We start from the raw sequence: 21,431 nt of genomic DNA, 5'->3' as shown, positions 1-21,431 counted from the left end.
TCTCATGGCGGCCCAGGCGATCGCAAGTTGGACGCAGATGCTTAGGCGCGTCCTAGTGGCCGATTCGGCCTCGGCGGCGACCCTGGACATGGTGGATCAGATCCACCAGGGTGTCATGTATCTGTGTGATGCGGACCTGGACCTGATTCCGTTGGCTGCACGTGTGCACAGCGTGGCGGTGTTGTCTCGCCGCCTGGTTTGGTTGAAATGTTGGTCGGTGGACCAATCTTCACGTAAAACCTTAGCCAATCTGCCTTATGATGGGTCTCGCCTTTTTGGGGAGTCCTTGGATGTGTTGATTAAGGGGATCACCGGGGGTAAGAGCACTCTCTTGCCCCATTTCCCCAAGGCTAAGGGGGCTTCTGGGAAGAAGCATGCGAATTTTCGGCCCCCTCAGGGGTCCTTTCGTGCCTTTCGGCCGCACTACAAGGGCAAACCGTTCAAGGGCCAGGGCTCTCAGAAGAAACCCTGGTCTGGGAAACAGAAGTCCGGCCAATCCGGACCTGCGGCCCATAACAGTTCGGCCTGAAGGGGCGCCCTCACCCAGTTTTGGGGTGGGGGGACGCTTGCTCGGTTTTCTTCAACCCTGGTTGGCCCGTGTGCGGGACAGATGGGTTCTGGAAATCGTTCGATCTGGTTACAAGATCGAGTTTCTCTCTCGGCCGGAGAGCAGATTTTTTCCCTCAAATCTACAACTGTCTCCAGAGCGCCTGCGGGATCTGCACCTGGCGGTGCGGGACCTGAGGGCTCAGGGAGTGGTGGTTCCGGTGCCTCATCGGGACAGATTTCGGGGGTTTTATTCCAATCTGTTCACCGTGCCCAGAAAGGAGGGCAAGGTTCGTCCAATTCTGGACTTGAAAGCTCTGAACCGCTCTGTGCGGGTTCGCAAGTTCCGCATGGAATCCCTGCGCTCGGTGGTGGCTGCCCTGGTTCCGGGGGAATTCATGGCCTCCATCGATTTGAAGGATGCGTATCTTCACATCCCCATATTCGAGGGTCATCAGAGATACCTTCGATTTGCCATTGCGGAGGATCACTACCAGTTCGTGGCGTTGCCCTTTGGGCTCGCCTCGGCTCCGCGGGTCTTCACCAAGGTGCTTGCACCGGTTCTGGCATTATTGAGGGCCCAGGGCATTTCTGTCCTGGGGTATCTGGACAACATTCTGATTCGGTCTGCGACCAGTCAGGGTCTGGAGAAGGACCTGTCTGTCACGATGCAAACTCTGCAGGAGTTCGGTTGGACGATAAATGTTCCAAAGTCGACACTGAGTCCGTCGGTTCGTCTTCCCTATCTGGGAATGATACTGGACTCGGTGCAGGCGAAGGTCTTCCTGCCGGAAGACAAACTCAGGACTCTTCAGGAGGAAGTCAGGTCCCTCAGGGACGTTCCGAACTCGTCTCTGCGGACGTGTATGAGATGTCTGGGATTGATGGTCTCGGCTTTCGAGGCGATTCCTTTCGCGCAGTTTCACACGCGGGGTCTCCAGGCGGAGATCTTGTCCAAGTGGGACGGGCGACCTCAATCTCTGGATCTTCAGATCTCGTTGAGTCATCGCACCAGGGAAAGCCTTCTGTGGTGGCTTCAGTCCCCGTTGGTGTCCGGGGGCAAGTCGTTTCGTCCGATCTCGTGGACGATAATCACCACGGATGCCAGCCTGTCGGGCTGGGGTGGTGTTCTGGGCGTTCTGTCCGCCCAGGGGACCTGGTCGGAGGGGGAGTCTTCCCTCCCGATCAACATTCTGGAATTGCGTGCGATAAGGCTCTGTCTTCATCGCTGGACGGACCGGCTGCAGGGCTGCCCGGTTCGGGTGCAGACGGACAATGCCACGGCGGTGGCCTACATCAACCACCAAGGGGGCACCAGGAGTGCCCGAGCGGCTCGAGAAGTGGCCGACATTCTGTCTTGGGCCGAGACTCATGTCCCGGCGATAACGGCGGTTCACATTCCGGGAGTGGAGAACTGGCAGGCGGACTATCTGAGTCGCCAGACCCTGGATCAGGGGGAATGGTCTCTCCATCCGGCTGTCTTCCAGATGTTGTGCGCGAAGTGGGGTCTTCCAGATGTGGACCTGTTCGCGTCCCGCCTCAACTACAAGGTGAAGAGGTTCGTGGCAAGGACGCGCGACCCTCGGGCAGACGCGTCGGACGCGTTAGTGGCCCCGTGGCATCAGTACAGGCTGATGTACGCGTTTCCACCGATTCAGTTGCTGTCCCGGTTCCTTCGCAGGTTACACTCGGAACGCAGCACGGTGATTCTTGTGGCACCGGACTGGCCTCGCCGGTCCTGGTACGCAGACCTCGTGAATCTGGCGGTCGACGCCCCCTGGCGTCTGCCTCTTCGGGACGATCTACTGTCTCAAGGACCGATTTACCATCCTGCTTTACAGTCGCTGGCTTTGACGGCCTGGCTGTTGAGACCGAGGTCCTGAAGGAGAAGGGTCTCTCTCCAGAGGTTGTTCATACCTTGATCAACGCGAGGAAGTCTTCCTCGGGAAAGGTTTATTACCGTACTTGGAAGGCCTATTTTGCCTGGTGTGAGTCCAGGGGGTTTTCACCCCGCACGTACTCGGTTTCCCGTGTGCTGTCTTTCCTTCAGACGGGTGTCGATCAGCGTTTGGCGCTGGCTACGATAAAGGGTCAGGTGTCTGCGCTGGCCGTTCTGTTTCAACGTCCCGTGGCTTCCAACTCCTTGGTTGGCACTTTTATTCAGGGTGTGCGGCATCTGGTTCCTCCTAGGAGGGATCCTTTGCCCCCTTGGGACTTGAATCTGGTCCTATCTGTGTTACAACGTGCTCCTTTTGAACAGATCAGGGAGATCTCGTTGTCTATGTTGTCCAAAAAGGTCGCCTTTTTGGTGGCGATCACTTCGGCTCGCAGAGTGTCGGAACTGGCGGCTTTGTCCTGCAAGTCTCCGTACCTGGTTGTTCATTTGGATAAGGTGGTCTTGCGACCTAATCCTTCTTTTCTGCCGAAACGAGTTTCGGAATTCCATCTTAACGAGGATATTGTTTTGCCTTCGTTGTGCACGAAGCCTACACATCCAAAGGAGGTGAGATTGCATTCTCTGGATGTTGTTCGGGCGATTAGGGTTTACCTTAAATCGACTGAGTCTTTTCGAAAGACGGACTCCTTGTTTGTTCTTCCAGAGGGTCCTCGGAAGGGCATGGCGGCTTCCGCCTCTACCATTGCCAAATGGATCAGGCAGACCATTGAACAGGCCTATGCCTTGCAGGGGAAGGTTCCCCCTGTGCCTGTGAAGGCGCACTCTACTAGATCTCTGAGTACGTCTTGGGCCTGTCGTCATGGGGCTTCTGTAGCCCAGGTGTGTAAGGCGGCGACTTGGTCGACCGTACACACTTTCACAAAATTCTACAAAGTAGATGTTCAGGCATCGGCGGATGCTTCCTTTGGCCGCAAGGTTCTTAGTGCGGCTGTTCCCTAGGGTCCCTTGTTGGGGACTCCTGGCTGTTGGGATAAGTTTTGTATCCCCTGGTTTTTTGTCTTTTCCTGGGTTGTTGCTCCTGTTGAGCACTTATTTTTGCTGTTGCCCAGCTGGTTTCCTTCCTTTGGTAAGGTTCCTTTCTTTGATGTGGAGACTGCGTTGCCTTTCGGCGCGGATGCGTTTCCCACCCCTCATGTTTGCACTGCTTTGGGACGTCCCCATATGTGACGAATATGAAGAGGCGGCGACTGTCGGAGGACGTAAGAGAAAACGGAATTTTTGTAAAATCTTACCTGTAAAATTCCTTTCTCTGAGTCCTCCGACAGTCGCCGCCCCCGCCCCTCTTTTGGGGTTTGAATGTATACTCTACTGCTATTCCACTAAAACTGAGATATGGTTGCAGGAAGTAGGAGGGTATTGACTGAGGGGACCACCCCTTGAGGGTGGGATATGTTAAAGCTTTATTGTTAACATATTCTGTTGCCTAGCTACTCCTTCGGAGCAAAGTCTAATACCCCATATGTGACGAATATGAAGAGGCGGCGACTGTCGGAGGACTCAGAGAAAGGAATTTTACAGGTAAGATTTTACAAAAATTCCGTTTTATTAGAGAAAGGCAGATCAACTCACATTTGTCGGGCACTCAGCTGTGCCTGCTGTATAATCGATGTCAGCGATCTGTTACCAGAGAGAGACTCTGCGTCGGCCACGCACGCTCCGCCCCCCTATACGCGTTACGTCGAGCGTAATGCTCCTTTGACTTCCTCGGTAGGGGTGGCTAGTGCGTGCCAAGCCTCACTTTAAATACATCAACTCTCAGGTGGATTGGCCAGCAGATCTCAGTCCCTCCCCCCGCTCATAGCTCAGTACAGGACACTGGAACCTCCGAACCAGGCATGTTTACGGCGGTGTCACTGGCTCATATCGCTAATGGGGCAATTTTATTGTATGGGCATTGATCAGATTACTAATGCACATTTGCGGAGATCGCGTGGTGGCGCAGACATCTCTCTGGTTTACATTAAAACAGCTATGACACATAATCACAAAATCTCATACCATAATTATCACATATTAAAAATACATCAATAAGCTAAAATCTGGAATAATAAATGTTGGCTATTAAAATTTATAAAAAAAAAAAAAAAAAACAAATAAATAAAAAAATGATATGACACCCCCTGTATGGAGCAGAGCGCCGCCTGCTCCTGCAAGGCGGGAATCTAACAACACTCCTGCACCCACCTACCATGCACCACAAAGAGGTAATGGAAGGGGGAGGAGAGCAGGAAGAGGTGGACCAAGAGGAAGAGGTAGAGGTCAAGGGAGGAACAATGGTGGCCCTTATCATCAAACACAGGGAAATAGCGGCCCATATCAACAGGCACCCAGGAACAGTAATGGCCCGTATTTCCCAACACAAGGGAACAGGAATAGTCCCTATCAGGCAGAACAAGGGAATTGGTACCCCCAGGAACCAAGGGGCACACATGATCAACGACAAGACAGGAGGGAGGAGTCAATATATGACTCCCCTCGCCCATCTACGTCATATAATATCCCCACCATGAATAGATTTACCCCACTCTACCCGCCAGCCGTAATCAACAATCCCCCGGATGTTTTTTTAGAGAAACCCAGTGCCCTGTGGGGGTACAAGGGTCCAATTGGAAAACAATCTGGGGAAAAAAGAAAAGACAAAGAGGACGACGAGCAGGTCGACGCCTCCAAAAAAAGCAAAACCCAATAGGAGCAGGCATATTCAACATCAGTGGCATACCTTTGACCAAGGAGGAGACGAAAGTCTTAGATAAAGGGTTAAAATATGCCCCAGTGAAAAACCTAAATAAATTCGACACATATGTTAGCTTACAGAAATACATGAGGGGTTTAAATCAGAAGAAGTATTTCCTATCTAAACCAGACAATCGCCCCACGAATAGTGAGAGAACACACCACTCGATGTTGAAAAACAAATCTGTGTTCAATCCACCAAATAAGGATAGCAAATATATGGAGGTTTTTAAAAATCTGGTGTCACAAGATATTGAGCAATTAAAAGTTAGGAAAATTCAAGACCCCCAATGGATCAAAAATGGTATTACTAGCCTGGAAGCTAATAAACAGCTGGTGATAAGACCAGCGGATAAAGGGGGGGGTATTGTTGTCATGAGTAAAGAGTATTATAATAATGAAATGGAAAGACAACTTTCAGACCCGAATACATATTGTTGTTTGAGGGGTAACCCACTCAATGCATATAAAAAAGAACTGGATGTACTAATTCAAAATGGGCTGGAGGACGCCATTTTGAATAAAAAAGAAGCACTTTATCTAAACCCTACGGCCTGTCGAACCCCTATTATATATTTTCTCCCCAAAATCCATAAGTCTGTGGAGAAACCTCCTGGGAGACCAATCATTAACGGCATTGACTCCCTGAGCTCCAGATTGGGCCAATACATTGATTTTTACTTGCAGCCATTGGTTACCCGGACACCAGCATATACAAAAGATACCAAACATATCATTCAGGACCTACAATCCCTCCCTATCTCAGAGAACTGCATTCTGGCGACTGCAGATGTAGGTTCTCTATACACGATCATCGGGCATGATGCCGCCATGAGGGCCGCATCATGGGCCCTGGATGAGTCGGGATTGGATGGTGATCACATAGAATTCCTGTTAGAAAGTTTGGATTTTTGTTTAAAACATAATTATTTTTGGTACTCAGGGGACTTTTTCTTACAAACCAAAGGCGTGGCTATGGGGGCTAGATTTGCCCCCAGTGTAGCCAATCTATTCATGGCCCAATGGGAAGCAGAAGAGGTTTTATCTAACAGACCCCCAGAACTGATCTTTTACAAGAGATTTATAGACGATCTGATCATGATATGGGAGGGAGATTTGAATTCTTTTAATGATTTTAAAGCTAGAATGAATTTTAACAATAGGAACATTGTTTTATCATGGACTGAGAGCAAAGAAAAGATACAGTTCCTCGATTTAGAGATTTTTGTTCTAGACGGCCAGTTACACACTAAAAATTTTTTTTTTTTAAACCTACTGACCGTAACTCGTATTTGTCTATGGACAGCTGCCACCACAGGAATTGGCTTTTTAACATTCCGAGGGGTCAACTGATCCGTATCAAGAGGAACTGCTCTAAGGAGGAAGATTTCAAAGCACAGTCCCAAATACTGGTAGACAGGTTCAAAACGAAAGGGTACGATATGAAAAAAGTGTCTTCTGATTTACAACAAGTATCCAATCTGAGCAGAACAGAACTTTTAGCCAACAAGGCTGTTACATCCAGGGATGATAATATAAACAACAACAACTTTAAACTAGTGCTGGATTACAACGTTCAGCATAAACAGGTTGAACGTATTGTAAGAAAGCACTGGGGGGTGCTTAAACAAGATGGAATTTTAGGACCCCACCTCCCGGAGAGACCTGGCTTCATATATAGGAGAGCCCCTATTTTGAAGGACAGGCTGGCCCCGGGAGTGATAGATCCCCCTAGACCCAAGAAAAATACTATTTTTCAGTTCTTGTCTGGATTCCATGCGTGCGGCATATGTGGTGTTTGCCAGCAGACTAAAAAGAACACCAAAAAGAAGAAAACTTTTATATGCAATAGCACAGGTAAAGAATACCAGATCAAAGACCTAATAACATGTACCACAATTGGGGTTGTTTACATGATGGAATGTGGGTGCGGACTCCAGTACGTAGGACGCACCTCCAGAGCCCTAAATGTGAGGATAGGGGAACATATCTCTAACATAAAGAAGGGGGAGGTTTCACACAACGTATCCAAGCACTTTAAAATATTTCATGATAAGAAACCTCACTCCCTGAAATTCTGGGGAATTGAACATGTCCAACCACACTGGCGAGGAGGCAACTATATTCGCCAGCTAAGTAGAAGGGAATCCTTTTGGGTCTACGAGGCCAAGGTGTTGGCACCCAGAGGTTTAAATAAGGATTTCGATCTAAATTGTTTCATTAGTAATAAATAACACCCCATCATGGATTATATATTTTTATCTGAGACTAAAACATTTTTTTATTTATTTGTTTTTTTTTTTTTTTTTTTTTAGAATATATTTTTAAAAAATTTTTTTTTTTTTTTTTTTTTTTTAATAGCCAACATTTATTATTCCAGATTTTAGCTTATTGATGTATTTTTAATATGTGATAATTATGGTATGAGATTTTGTGATTATGTGTCTTAGCTGTTTTAATGTAAACCAGAGAGATGTCTGCGCCACCACGCGATCTCCGCAAATGTGCAATAGTAATCTGATCAATGCCCATACAATAAAATTGCCCCATTAGCGATATGAGCCAGTGACACCGCCGTAAACATGCCTGGTTCGGAGGTTCCAGTGTCCTGTACTGAGCTATGAGCGGGGGGAGGGACTGAGATCTGCTGGCCAATCCACCTGAGAGTTGATGTATTTAAAGTGAGGCTTGGCACGCACTAGCCACCCCTACCGAGGAAGTCAAAGGAGCATTACGCTCGACGTAACGCGTATAGGGGGGCGGAGCGTGCGTGGCCGACGCAGAGTCTCTCTCTGGTAACAGATCGCTGACATCGATTATACAGCAGGCACAGCTGAGTGCCCGACAAATGTGAGTTGATCTGCCTTTCTCTAATAAAGCATACCCTCATTAGTAAGCGGAGAGCACTAGATTTCTTCATCTGTTTTCTATATGTCCCGGGATCCCTCGAGGTGCAATATAGTGTGGCTCTTTCCTGGAAGTCTGATCAATGATACATGTGATTGCTGGCCCGTTTGGGTCCTTCAGAAAGGTGAGAGGCTGATTCACCTGGTGGAGGGATTCACTATATTTGTGATTACAAGTTGTTTTCATCACTGGATTTTCTTCATCTGAACACGGGACACTCTTTATATCATTTTATTGGAAGCACACACATTGCTATGTGCCTTATGAACTGGATATGATTTATTGTCATCACTTTTTGATTTTATATTTCTGGCGCATCACATTTTTGTATATTAACAGGTGCTCAAAGGGTCTGAGTGGTCCCTTACAATGTATACACAAGTTTAGATAGTCTGACCTTCAATTGAAAGTTCAGCGTTGTCAATGTCAAATAGCTTTATATAATTTAGTGCAATCTGATTTTATTGAATTTAGCTTTTTAAACATGTGACTTAAAGAAGTGTCCCAGTTCAGTTACAAATTTCTTATTTGGATCTTCTGAATAAAATGTTTAGGAACCCAGCAACAAAATGTTTGGTTTGTAATTAACCAGCTGCATGTAGCATCTTAACTGGTGATTATTCTCTTTTTTTCAGGAACTCTGTGTACTTCTTTTGGCAACACACCTGCTGGGTGATAAAATGAGCCTGCTTAATTGGTTGGGATTTGCGGTCTGTATCTCGGGTATTACTTTGCATGTCGCTCTCAGAACTACACACTCAAAAGGTAAATATGAGCCCAGGTTGTCCTTAACCCCTAAGTGTAGGTTCTCACTGAGGCCGATTTAAAATTGTGGGCGTTCAGCTGAATTCGCACAATTTCAAACAGACATTTCAGTTTGACTTCAGGGGGCGATTTCACAAACATCTGTGAGGGTTCCTGCACAGATGGCTTTTGAAATTCGCCCCCTGAAGTTGCCAAAAGTAGTGCAGAAACCACATTTGGGAATCAGTGTGGCGCCGAAAAGTCGGACGGTGATATTACTGGCAATTGGCTCAGATTGGACATGTCAAATCGCATGTCAAAACAGACCAATGTGATTGTGGGCTTGATGATGGAAGGTGAAGCTAACCTTAATGCCTGAACACTGTACATATCTTCGCAACTAATTTTGTGTATTCAGGTAAATTTTTTTTTTATTATCGAGAGACAACTGGCCCAAAATAGTAAAAAAAAACAAAAAACATTTCTCTTACGTCCTCCGACAGTCGCCGCCCACTTCATATTCATCACCAATGGGGTTATGTCCTTTATTCCGTAGGAGTAGCTAGGCAATAGAATATGTTAGTACAAAGACTTTTAACATGTCCCACCCCCAGGGGGTGGTCCCCTCAGTACATAACCCTCCACTTCCTGTATCCAACTCAGTTTCATTTGTCTAGCTGTCAGGAGTAGCTGGAAGTTTCTGTGCTGGGGCACCTTGTCTCAGCTCTCTTTCCTTTCTTTGTATTTTATTTGAGTTTTTTCTCTCTTTCTTGTTAGCTGTTATTTTACCAGCGTTAGTTCTTCTGATGAAGAGGATCATGCGGGCTGCGTCTCGGGCTGACCCCCCTGGTAGCAGGCTGTGGGTCGGTGGTTTCTCAGCCCGCCATCGAGCGTTCAGTCAGGTATCGCTCCTGAGTTATCTGAACGACCCATCCCTGTTCCGTGCAGGGATGCTAGGTGGGGTGGCTACCTCACTGGACGCTGTGTGGTTTCTCAACCCACCTTCTGATGCATCCTGGATGCGACTCTCCCTGCCTCATGTGCAGCGGTTTGTTCGCCTGTGCGGGTCCCCCACGCCATGTGAGAGGTAAGTGCATTTATGTGGGGACCTGTCTGTCTGGGGGGTGTCAGTCTGGGACTGTGTACCTTGCCCTGTGTTCACACTATTACGTTTTCCCTATCTCTCACATTGCATGCTGTGGGCTGCAGGAGGGGGGGCTGGCTGCACTCTGTGTCAGTTTTCTGTCTGTGTGAACGGCTGTGTGCTGTGGGGCTTGAGTTTCTCATGCTTGGGGCACATTACAGCGCCGCTGCGGCGGTTTGCCATGTCCCCTTTTTGGGCAGATGGTGTGTTTTACTTCTCCCTCATGGGGTGTGGGAGCGGCGGTTTCGGCGCCAAAACGGCGCCATTTTGGCTGCGATCGCTCCGGCCGCATGTTTTACATACATGGCGGCCATTTTCTTGTAGCCTCCATAGGCTTTCATAGAGCGCCCTGTATGCCGGCACTTCCTTTTCTTCAGGAGCACCGCAGGCAGCAACAGCAGCACCGATCTATCCAGGTTCATTTCTCTTTATTCCCTGTATCCTGCCCTGGTATACTTGTCCCTGTGGGGGTCTCTTGTGTGGGATGCTTAGTGTGAGTGGGCTACGATCGCAGCGCTCTCTTAAAGGGGCGGTCACCCATTTATTTTTGCTACTACAAGGGCATGGATTCTCAGGAATACTAGTTTCCTGCCAATTTAGTGGGAAGCCAGGGGACTGCGGTTTCCCCCCCGGGGGGGATTTGGCTGCGATTGTGGCTAGCCTTGCGACTCAGGTGCAAATGCTGGTGGCTGCTCAATCCTCTAAAAGGCCCAGAGTTTTCAATTTCCTCTGTTTTCAGAGGGTGATGGTACTGGGGCTGCTGGGGCAGAGATCTCCTTATCGGGGTCTCGTTCCTCCCTGGACCTTATAGGGTCAGAAATGGAGGCTGAGGTAGAGGGGGTTGATAATTCTCCCCCTGGCTCGTCTGAAGAGCTTGCACTCATGGATGAATTGGTTACTTCTATCAAGCAAACTCTGCGTTTGGAGGAGGAAACATGTCCTCCAGCTGCCTTGGCGGCTTATGGGACGCAGAAAAGGCGCATATCATCGCAGATGTTTCCATGCACTGATGATTTTCAGCGCGCTGTGAAAGACGATGGTGTAATATACGCATACCTTTTGCTGTACCAAGTAGGTTTAAGCTGCGCTATCCTTTTACGCCCGCTACTGATGGGCGTTGGTGTGTCCCACCTCCGGTGGACCAGGCGTTAGCAGTTTTGAACAAGCCCACTGCGATTCCTGCTGAAGACACCCCGGTGTTCCGGGATGCCACGGACAAGAGGATGGAGTCCTTTGCCCGTCGTACCTATTCTATTATGGGTTCTATGTTGAAAGCTTTATTGCTACACTTATGGCGGCCCAGGCGGTCGCGAACTGGACGCAGGTGCTTAGGCGTGTCCTGGTGGCTGATTCTGCCCCCTAGGCGACTTTGGATATGGTGGATCAAATCCACCAGGGTGTCATGTATTTGTGTGATGCGGACCTGGATATGGTTCCGTTGGCTGCACGTGTACACAGTGTGGCGGTGTTATCTCGCCGCCTGGGTTGGTTGAAGTGTTGGTCTGTGGATCAATCCTCACGTATGACCTTGGCCAATCTGCCTTTTGATGGTTCTCGCCTTTTTGGCGAATCCCTGGATGCCCTAATTAAAGGGGTCACGGGGGGTAAGAGCACGCTCTTACCTCAATCCCACAAGACTAAGACTCCTGGAAAAAAGAATGCTTTCTTTCGGCCCCCTCAGGGGTCCTTTTCGTGCCTTTCGGTCACACTTTTGGGGCAAGCCGTCCAAGGGTCAAGGCTCCCGCAAGAAGCCGTGGGCAGGTAAGCAAAAGTCCGGCCAATCCGGTTCTGCGGCCCACAACAGTGCGGCCTGAAGGGGCGCCCTCACCCTATTCACAGGACATCGTTCGATCTGGTTGCTAGATCGAGTTTCTCTCTCGGCCGGAGAGCAGTTTTTTCCCTCAAGTCTTCTGTTATCCCCGGAGCGTCTGCGGGACCTGCATCTAGCGGTGCAGGACCTGAGGGCTCAGGGAGTGGTGGTCCCGGTGCCTCATCGGGACAGATTTCGGGGGTTCTATTCCAATCTGCTCACCGTGCCCGGGAAGGAGGGCAAGGTGCGTCCGATTCTGGACTTGAAGGCGCTGAACCGCTTTGTGCGGGTGCGCAAGTTCCGCATGGAATCCCTGCGGTCGGTGGTGGCTGCCCTGGTTCCGGGGGAGTTCATGGCTTCCATCGACTTGCAAGATGCGTATCTTCACATCCCGATTTTCGAGGGTCACCAGAGGTACCTTCGATTCGCCATAGCGGAACATCATTACCAATTTGTGGCGTTGCCTTTTGGTCTCGCCTCGGCTCCGAGGGTGTTCACCAAAGTGCTGGCACCGGTTCTGGCTTTGTTGAGGGCCCAGGGCATTTCGGTTCTAGGGTATCTGGACGATATTCTGGTTCGGTCTGCGACCAGCCAGAGTCTGGAGAAGGATCTGTCCGTCACGTTGCAGACTCTGCAGGAGTTTGGTTGGACGATCAATTTTCCAAAGTCGACATTGTGCCCATCGGTTCGGATTTCTTACCTGGGTATGATTCTGGACTCTGTCCAGGCGAAGGTCTTCCTGCCGGAAGAAAAACTCGCAGCTCTTCAGGAGGCAGTCAGGTCCCTCAGGGACGTTCCATCTTCGTCCATTCGGACGTGCATGCGGTGTCTGGGATTGATGGTCTCGGCTTTCGAGGCGATTCCCTTCGCCCAGTTTCACACACGGGATCTCCAAGCGGAGATATTGTCCAAGTGGGACGGGCGTCCGCAGTCTCTGGATCTCCAGATGTCATTGAGTTCTCAGACCAGAAGGGATCTTCTGTGGTGGCTTCAATCCCTCTCAGTATCGGGGGGCAAGTCTTTTCGTCCCCTTTCGTGGACGGTGATCACCACGGACGCCAGCCTGTCGGGCTGGGGTGGTGTTCTGGGCGTTCTGTCCACCCAGGGTGTTTGGTCGACGGAGGAATCCTCCCTTCCGATCAACGTTCTGGAACTGCGAGCGATACTCCTCTGTCTTCGTCGTTGGACGGACAATCTTCACGGCTACCCGGTTCGGGTGCAGACGGACAATGCCACGGCGGTGGCTTACATCGCTCACCAAGGGGGCACCAGGAGTGCCCAGGCGGCTCGAGAAGTGGCCGCGATTCTGTCTTGGGCCGAGACGCATGTCCCGGCAATATCGGCAGGTCACATTCCGGGGGTGGAAATTTGGCAGGCGGCTTATCTGAGCCGTCGAACCCTGGACCAGGGAGAATGGTCTCTTCTCCCGGCTGTCTTCCAGATGTTGTGCGCGAGGTGGGGTCTTCCGGAGGTAGACCTGTTCGCGTCTCGTCTGAACAACAAAGTACCACGGTTCGTGGCAAGGACGTGCGATCCTCGGGCAGACGCGTCGGACGCGTTGGTTGCCCCGTGGCATCAGTACCAACTGATGTATGCGTTCCCACCGATTCAATTGCTGTCCAGGTTCCTTCGCGGCACCGACCACGGTGATTCTTGTGGCACCGGACTGGCCTCGCCGGTCCTGGGACGCAGACCTCGTAAATCTGGCAATCGACGCCCCGTGGCGTCTGCCTCTTCGAGAAGATCTTCTGTCGCAAGGACCGATCTTCCATCCTGCTTTACAGTCGCTGGCCTTGACGGCCTGGCTGTTGAAACCGAGGTCCTGAAGAACAGGGATCTTTCCCCTGAGGTCATTCACACCTTAATGAATGCGAGGAAGTCTTCCTCGGGGAAGGTTTATTACCGTACTTGGAAGGCGTATTTTGCCTGGTGCGAATCCAGGGGTTTCTCTCCTGACACTTATTCGGTGTATAGGGTGTTGCCCTTCCTTCAGACGGGTGTTGACCAGCGTATGGCGCTGGCCACGATCAAGGGTCAGGTGTCTGCTTTGGCCGTTCTTTTTCAACGGCCTGTGGCATCTGATTCTTTGGTTAGCACTTTTGTGCAGGGGGTACGTCATCTGCTCCCTCCTAGGAGGGGCCCTCTTCCCTCTTGGGACTTGAATCTAGTTCTATCAGTATTGCAGCGTGCTCCTTTTGAAAGGTTCAGGGAGATCTCGCTGTCTTTGTTATCCAAGAAGGTCGACTTTTTGGTGGCTATCACCTCGACTCGTCGAGTGTCGGGGCTGGCAGCCTTGTCCTGCAAGTCTCCGTATCTGGTTGTGCATTTGGACAAGGTGGTCTTGCGACCTAACCCTTCTTTTCTTCCAAAAAGGGCTTCGGACTTTCATCTCAATGAGGACATTGTCAAACCTTCGCTTTGCGCGAAGCCGAAGCATCCGACGGAGGTGTTGCTTCACTCCTTGGATGTTGTCCGGGCGATTAGAGTCTATCTCAAATCGACTGAGTCTTCTCGCAAGTCGGATGCCTTGTTTGTCCTTCCGGAAGGTCCTCGGAAGGGCATGGCGGCGTCGGCTTCTACATTCGCCACATGGATCAGACAGACCATTGATCAGGCCTGTGCTTTGAAGGGGAAAGTTCCCCCTGTACCTGTGAAGGCGCACTCTACCAGATATCTGAGTACGTCTTGGGCCTGTCGTCATGGGGCCTCTGTGGCCCAGGTGTGTAAGGCGGCGACTTGGTCGACCGTACACATTTTCACAATATACTACAGAGTAGATGTTCAGGCATCGGCTGATGCTTGCTTTGGCCGCAAGGTTCTTAGTGCGGCAGTTCCCTAGAGCCCTTGTTTCGGGTTCTTTGGCTTTTTGGGATATTTGTTTTTTCCCTGGGTTTTCTTGCTCCTGTTGAGCGAGTGTTTTGTTCTTATGCCCAACTGGTTTCCTTCCTTTGGTAAGGTTCCTTTCTCTGATGGGGAGACGGCGTTGCCTTAGGCGCGGCTGCGTTCTTCCCACCCCTCATGTTTACACTGCTTTGGGACATCCCCATTGGTGATGAATATGAAGTGGGCGGCGACTGTCGGAGGACGTAAGAGAAAACGGAATTTTTGTAAAATCTTACCTGTAAAATTCCTTTCTCTGAGTCCTCCGACAGTCGCCGCCCCCGCCCCTCTTTTGGGGTTTTGATGTACTCTCTACTGCTATTCCACTGAAACTGAGTTGGATACAGGAAGTGGAGGGTTATGTACTGAGGGGACCACCCCCTGGGGGTGGGATATGTTAAAAGTCTTTGTACTAACATATTCTATTGCCTAGCTACTCCTACGGAATAAAGGACATAACCCCATTGGTGATGAATATGAAGTGGGCGGCGACTGTCGGAGGACTCAGAGAAAGGAATTTTACAGGTAAGATTTTACAAAAATTCCGTTTTTCTCTGTCGCTCATTGACAGACGTAGTCTTCTTGATTCACAAGAACTGGGTTATGTTGTCTCCGCAGGAGCAGGACTAGGCAGAAAGAAAAAACGTTCTGGCTCCACCTTAGGGGCAGTCCCTGAGGGTATATCCTCCCTCTCTCTGCTACAAGGCATCAGTTTTTTTCTGTCTAGTCAGGAGTAAGGACCTAAGTTCCTTGCTGGGATCTTTTTGGTCCTGGCAAGATTTTTTCTTTAGAAAAAATATTTTTTAGGTAGTTTTCTCCAGTGTTTTTTTCCTGTGAGATCTTCAAGCAAATACGCCGGACTGGGCGACACTAGTGGTCACCCCAGCCGGCCTACGAGCGCGCGCAGACCATTGCATTGCGCTTGGTCGGCCGTGACACATTCAAGTAAGTATGCGGGGCCGGGCGACGGGCTGGATGTTGAGATCCAGTGGTCACCCCGGTTTCTGCCTACGAGCGCGTGCAGACCAGAGCTCCGCGCTGGGTCGGCCGCGACGGAGTCCCATTGGAGGGACTGACCTTGCGAGTTAAAAGTCTCGCTTGGACGCCAGGAACCAGAGAGTCGTGGCGTCCGGAGTGGTCCACAACCCCCCACCCCGGTGGAGAGGGTATTGTGAAGAGAGGGTGCCTGTCGGTTCGGTATGGTGAGTAAACGTTCCCTTTTTTCCTCGTTATGAGGCAGTATGAATTATGGGCCCCTCCATACATGGTCAGTATATATTTGACACTAAAAGTCCCCCTTGTAAATACAGTATGTGTTTGGTGGGAAGTGGACTTGGTTTGAGAGCTAACACTCTACCCAGCAGACTGTAGTATTACAGCAGACATAGGAGGTATAATCCTACCTTAATTGTAGTATACCTCCTGCAGATCGATAAACCGCCACTTAGCAGAGATGCAGGTGGATGTGCTGGGAAAAACGATTTCGGCGGTCCGCCGCCATTTTGCCGTAGACCGGGTGCATGAATGTCCTCAGGTCACGCCGGCTGCCATGTTTTTGGAGTCTATTGTCTCCTGTATATGGGGGCGGCCATGTTTGATGAGCCCAGCTACCTCGTGGAGAGCTGGGAACGCCGGAAGGCGTACACAGGGGGCGGAGCCACGTCCTTCTACCCGGCGAACACAGCTCTTTCCAGTCTGTAAAAGACAGACGCTGACTGCAGTTGGTTGGAAACTTCTCTGCATCGGGTGGTGAGTCTTGGGGGTCTCTCTCTCTCTCTGTGGGGATCGAGAAGCAGGTACTCTGAGGGGCGCTATTGCGCTAGGGGGGGACACATTAAAAAAAAAAAAAAAAAAAGTCTTATTTTTTTATTTAAAAAAAAAAAAATTGTTGTTTTTTCTGGCAGAGGTGTCCTGAATTAACATGGACCCTGCCACTCATGTATCTCCACCGGATCCCCTCGAGGTGTCTGCAGGATCCTCCAGCACCCCACTGACGGTTGAATCATTGTCAGCTATTATGGAAACTTTTGTGTCCCGGGTGGAAGTGGCTTGTCAGGGACAGGGCGCAAGAAAGCGACCCCCGCCTAACCCCTTATTATCTGAAACTTCGGATTCAGAATCTGAGCCTATTTCTGCAGTTGCAGGTACTTCATCTGGGATTGGTGTCTCGGGTACTGTCTCTTCAGACAGTGAGGAGGATGTTTCGGCATCAGCCATAGCCCGAGAGGAAGCGTTGGTAAACGCACTCATTGTATCTGTTCAAGAAACCTTAAGATTACAGGGTATTCCGTCGGAAATAGCTGAAACTGAAATCCCTTTTGGGACTAAAAAACGCATCAAAGTGGCGAAGGTTTTTCCATTGCCCAAATGTTTTGGCAATCCAATCAAAGAAGAATGGAGTCTGCCAAAACGCACCTCTGCTATTTCTAAACGCATTAACAGGCGTTATCCGTTTGAGGAAACCCTCATTAAGAAATGGACAGAACCACCTGTGGTGGATTCACCAATTGCTAGATTGAATAAAGCCACGGTTATTCCTTTAGAAGACGCTCCGTCTTTTAAAGATCCAGTGGATCGCAAGATAGAAGCTATGTCTCGCACCATGTTTTCCTTGATTGGATCAGCTTTCAGACCAATAATTGCTATTGGTCTGGTTTCGCAGACTGTAACTGAATGGACCAAGTGGTTACGCCGGGACTTAGAAGAGGTCCCTCAGGCGGTATCAGATTTGTTGGAACAAATGATACAGGGGTTACAGTTTGTGTGTGATGCGGCGTTAGACGCCACTCCATTATTGGCGCGAGCATCAGTTTCAGCAGTGGTTCTCAGGCGTACACTGTGGCTAAAAGGTTGGTTAGCCGACCAAGGTTCCAAAAAAGCATTGGCTAATATCCCCTTTTTAGGAGAGCGTCTATTTGGAGCCAACTTAGATGAGATCATTAAGGATCTCACGGGTGGAAAGAGCACCTTTTTACCGCAAAATGTTAAGGGTAAAGGAACTCGTCAAAGACGAGGGCCTTCTTTCTCTGCTCACAAAAAGTTTTTTCGTCCCGCGGGTGAAAAAATTAAGTCCTCCAAAGCTCCTTCAGGAGGCTTCAGGGGACGTTGGTCGGGCAGGCAAAAGCCCGCCCCCTCCAGACCTGAAGATAAATCGTCCAAAGCCTGAAGGTGCGCCCCCACCCATAATTGGGGTGGGGGGACGTCTTCGCCGGTTCCCGGATCCATGGCTTTCCAGAATCCCGGACAAGTGGGTTTGCGAAGTCATAAGGTCAGGGTACAAGATCGAGTTTCGATCTCTCCCACCGGCGCGATTCTTCCCTTCCAATATCCGACTATCCCCGGATCGTTTAGAAGATCTGCGGAGAGCAGTCACGGATTTACTACAACAAGGAGTGGTAGTCCACGTTCCTTGGACAGAACGTTTTCAAGGGTTTTATTCAAACCTATTTACAATACCCAGGAAAGAGGGCAAAGTGCGTCCAATTCTGGACTTAAGGGCACTCAATTCCTTTCTCAACATAAGGAAATTCAAGATGGAATCCATTCGCACAGTAGCAGCCTTCCTGCATCCAGGGGATGTCCTAGCGTCCATAGACATCAAGGACGCCTATCTTCACATTCCCATTTTCGCAGGACATCAGCGGTTTCTACGCTTTTCCGTAGAAGAGAACCACTATCAGTTTGTGGCGTTACCTTTCGGTCTCGCCACGGCTCCTCGGGTCTTCACGAAGGTGTTGGCCCCAATGTTGGCACTACTGCGCCAAAGAGGCATATCGATTCTAGGTTACCTAGACGGTCTCCTGCTTCATGCAGAGTCTCCTCAGATCCTGCTACAAAACATAGAAATTACTATAATTTCTTTACAGGAATTCGGGTGGCTGGTGAACCAGCAAAAGTCATTTCTGGTTCCCACCCAGAGGCTCGAATATCTGGGTCTAATTCTAGACACAGTCAGGTCAAGAGTTTTCCTTCCGGTAGGGAAACTCCGGAAAATTCAATCAGCAGTCCAGTTTTTACTATCCAACAGCTGGTCTTCTCTTCGAACTTGCATGAGGGTTCTGGGGTTGATGGTGGCTTCCTTCGAAGCAGTCCCATTTGCCCAGTCCCATACCCGAATTCTTCAGCAAGAGATTTTTCTCAGATCGAATCGGAATCCGGAATCCCTGGACAATCGGATCCGATTGAGCAAACAGACCAGAGAGTCTCTGGTCTGGTGGCTTCGGTCTCCGATGCTCAGCCAGGGAAAGTCATTTCTGCCAATATATTGGTCGATAGTGACCACGGATGCCAGCCTATCCGGATAGGGAGGAATTCTCGGTCAGTTTTCTGTCCAGGGACTTTGGTCCCCGGAAGAATCCAGGTTGCCGATAAATGTATTGGAACTGAGAGCGATCAGACTTTGTCTGATTCACTGGACCGAGCAGCTCCAGGGAAGCCCGGTTCGAATCCAGTCGGACAACGCCACGGCCGTGGCTTATGTCAATCACCAGGGGGGCACCAAGAGTGTCCGAGCGGCCAAGGAAGTGGCTTGCATTCTTCGCTGGGCAGAACGATTTGTTCCAGCGATCTCTGCGGTGTTCATTCCGGGGGTGGAAAATTGGCAGGCAGATTATCTCAGCCGTCAGACTCTGGATCAGGGGGAATGGTCCCTCCATCCAGAAGTTTTCCACCAGTTGTGCCTACGTTGGGGCACCCCGGATGTGGATCTGTTGGCATCATGATTCAACAGGAAAGTACAGAGATTCATGGCTCGCTCCCGCGATCCTCTAGCAGAGACCGCAGACGCACTGATCGCCTCGTGGGGGCAATACCAGCTAATGTATGCCTTCCCTCCTCTCGGGTTACTGCCAAGACTTCTTCGCAGGATAGAGGAGGAAGGAATTCCAGTAATCCTGGTAGCTCCGGACTGGCCTCGCCGAGCGTGGTACGCCGACTTGGTCAGACTGGTGGCGGACGTCCCGTGGAGACTTCCTCTCAGGGAGGACCTACTGTCTCAGGGACCGATCTTCCATCCTGCTTTACGATCGCTGGCTTTAACGGCCTGGCTATTGAGACCCAGGTGCTGAAGGACAAGGGTTTGTCAGCTTCAGTTATTCCTACTCTAGTTAAAGCAAGGAAAGCGACTTCCAGAAAGATTTATCATCGCACATGGAAGTCCTACATTGCATGGTGTGAACCTCTGGGGTTCCGTCCACGGTCTTATTCGGTTAGTCGAATATTAGCTTTTCTGCAACAAGGGGTTGAGCAGAAACTGGCCTTGAGTACTATCAAGGGTCAGGTCTCAGCCTTAGCTATCTTCTTTCAGAAGCCTTTGGCTACTCATTCCTTGGTGCGGAATTTCATCCAGGGGGTGCGACATCTGGCTCCGCCAGTGCGCGCGCCGTTACCACCCTGGGATCTTAATTTAGTATTGTCGGTTCTTCAGAAACCTCCCTTTGAAGATATTAGGGAGATTCAGGGGCGGACTGACCATTCGGAGATTAGGGCACTGCCCGAGGGCCCAGGGTCAGTAGGGGGCCCCATGAGAGGCTACACACTACAGAAAGAAGCCAGGAACTTCCATGCAGGCTATGCTGTGATAGATATTTTAAATGCCCACTCTATGTGGCTGAGCTGCAATTTGTAGGTGGGGCCTTGTGTGGCTTGAGTGTGGACACAGGGGGCCCCATGATCTCTGATTGCCCGGGGGCCCCATGAGTTGTCAGTCCACCCCTGGGGAGATTCCTCTACCTACGTTGTCCCAGAAGGTGGCCTTCTTGGTGGCTATCACTTCTGCACGCAGGGTGTCAGAACTGGCCGCATTATCTTGTCGTTCCCCATATCTGGTGGTTCATAGAGATAAGGTGGTTCTTCGTCCGAATCCATCCTTCCTACCAAAAGTGGTTTCAGAATTTGTATTACCTTCCCTGTGTCCTAAGCCCAGTCATCCTCGGGAGTTTGCTTTACACTCCTTGGATGTGGTCCGGGCGATCAGGGTATACTTGAAAACGACAGACTCGTTTCGCAAGACGGATTCACTTTTTGTGATCCCGGATGGACCCAAAAAGGGGTTGCCTGCATCTGCCGCGACTATTTCCAAATGGATCAGACAGACGGTGGTACAGGCTTATTCTATTAAGGGTCGGGAGCCCCCGTTCCCTGTTAAGGCGCACTCCACTCGGGCACTTAGTGCGTCATGGGCCTTTCGCCATCAGGCGTCAGTGGTCCAGGTGTGCAAGGCGGCTACCTGGTCGTCGGTGCATACCTTTACAAAACATTATAAAGTTGATGTAATGGCATCGTCTGATGCCTCGTTTGGCCGCAAGGTTTTGCAGGCCGCCATTTGAGGAGACCAGTGGTCTGCCTCGAGGGTTTTTTTTTTTTCCGTTGGAAATTTTCATTTGAGTCTCATTCTTTGTTTATAATGAGCCTTTAAAACTTCTAGTTTGGCACCGGTTGGGCCTTCTAGATTGGATTTTGATTTCGGTCAATCCCACCCCTCATTTGTGGCACTGCTTCTGGATGTCCCAGTTCTTGTGAATCAAGAAGACTACGTCTGTCAATGAGCGACAGAGAAAATTGGATTTTTGTAAGATCTTACCGTAAAATCCTTTTCTCTTAGCTCATTGACAGACGTAGTACCCGCCCCTCTATCATTGAGTTGGGTTGGGTTAAATTCTCTGTTGCTGCTTTGTGAAAGAACTGATGCCTTGTAGCAGAGAGAGGGAGGA

General features: G+C 50.0%; 1 protein-coding gene across 1 annotated transcript in view; it reads left to right on the top strand.

The window, feature by feature from the left end:
• Positions 1 to 21,431, top strand: part of SLC35H1 (solute carrier family 35 member H1) — a 96,991-nt gene that overhangs the window by 66,386 nt on the left and 9,174 nt on the right. Inside the window, exon 9 of the mRNA XM_082272919.1 lies at positions 8,779 to 8,908. Coding sequence (XP_082129045.1) covers positions 8,779 to 8,908 — 130 coding nt within the window. The remainder of the gene's footprint in view (positions 1 to 8,778; positions 8,909 to 21,431) is intronic.

The sequence above is a fragment of the Pelophylax lessonae genome, assembly GCF_965119305.1.
Source record: "Pelophylax lessonae genome assembly, chromosome: 11".
NCBI classification, from domain to species: domain Eukaryota; kingdom Metazoa; phylum Chordata; class Amphibia; order Anura; family Ranidae; genus Pelophylax; species Pelophylax lessonae.
Note: the sequence above shows the minus strand (reverse complement) of the source record. Positions and strands in the feature narration are given on the sequence as shown.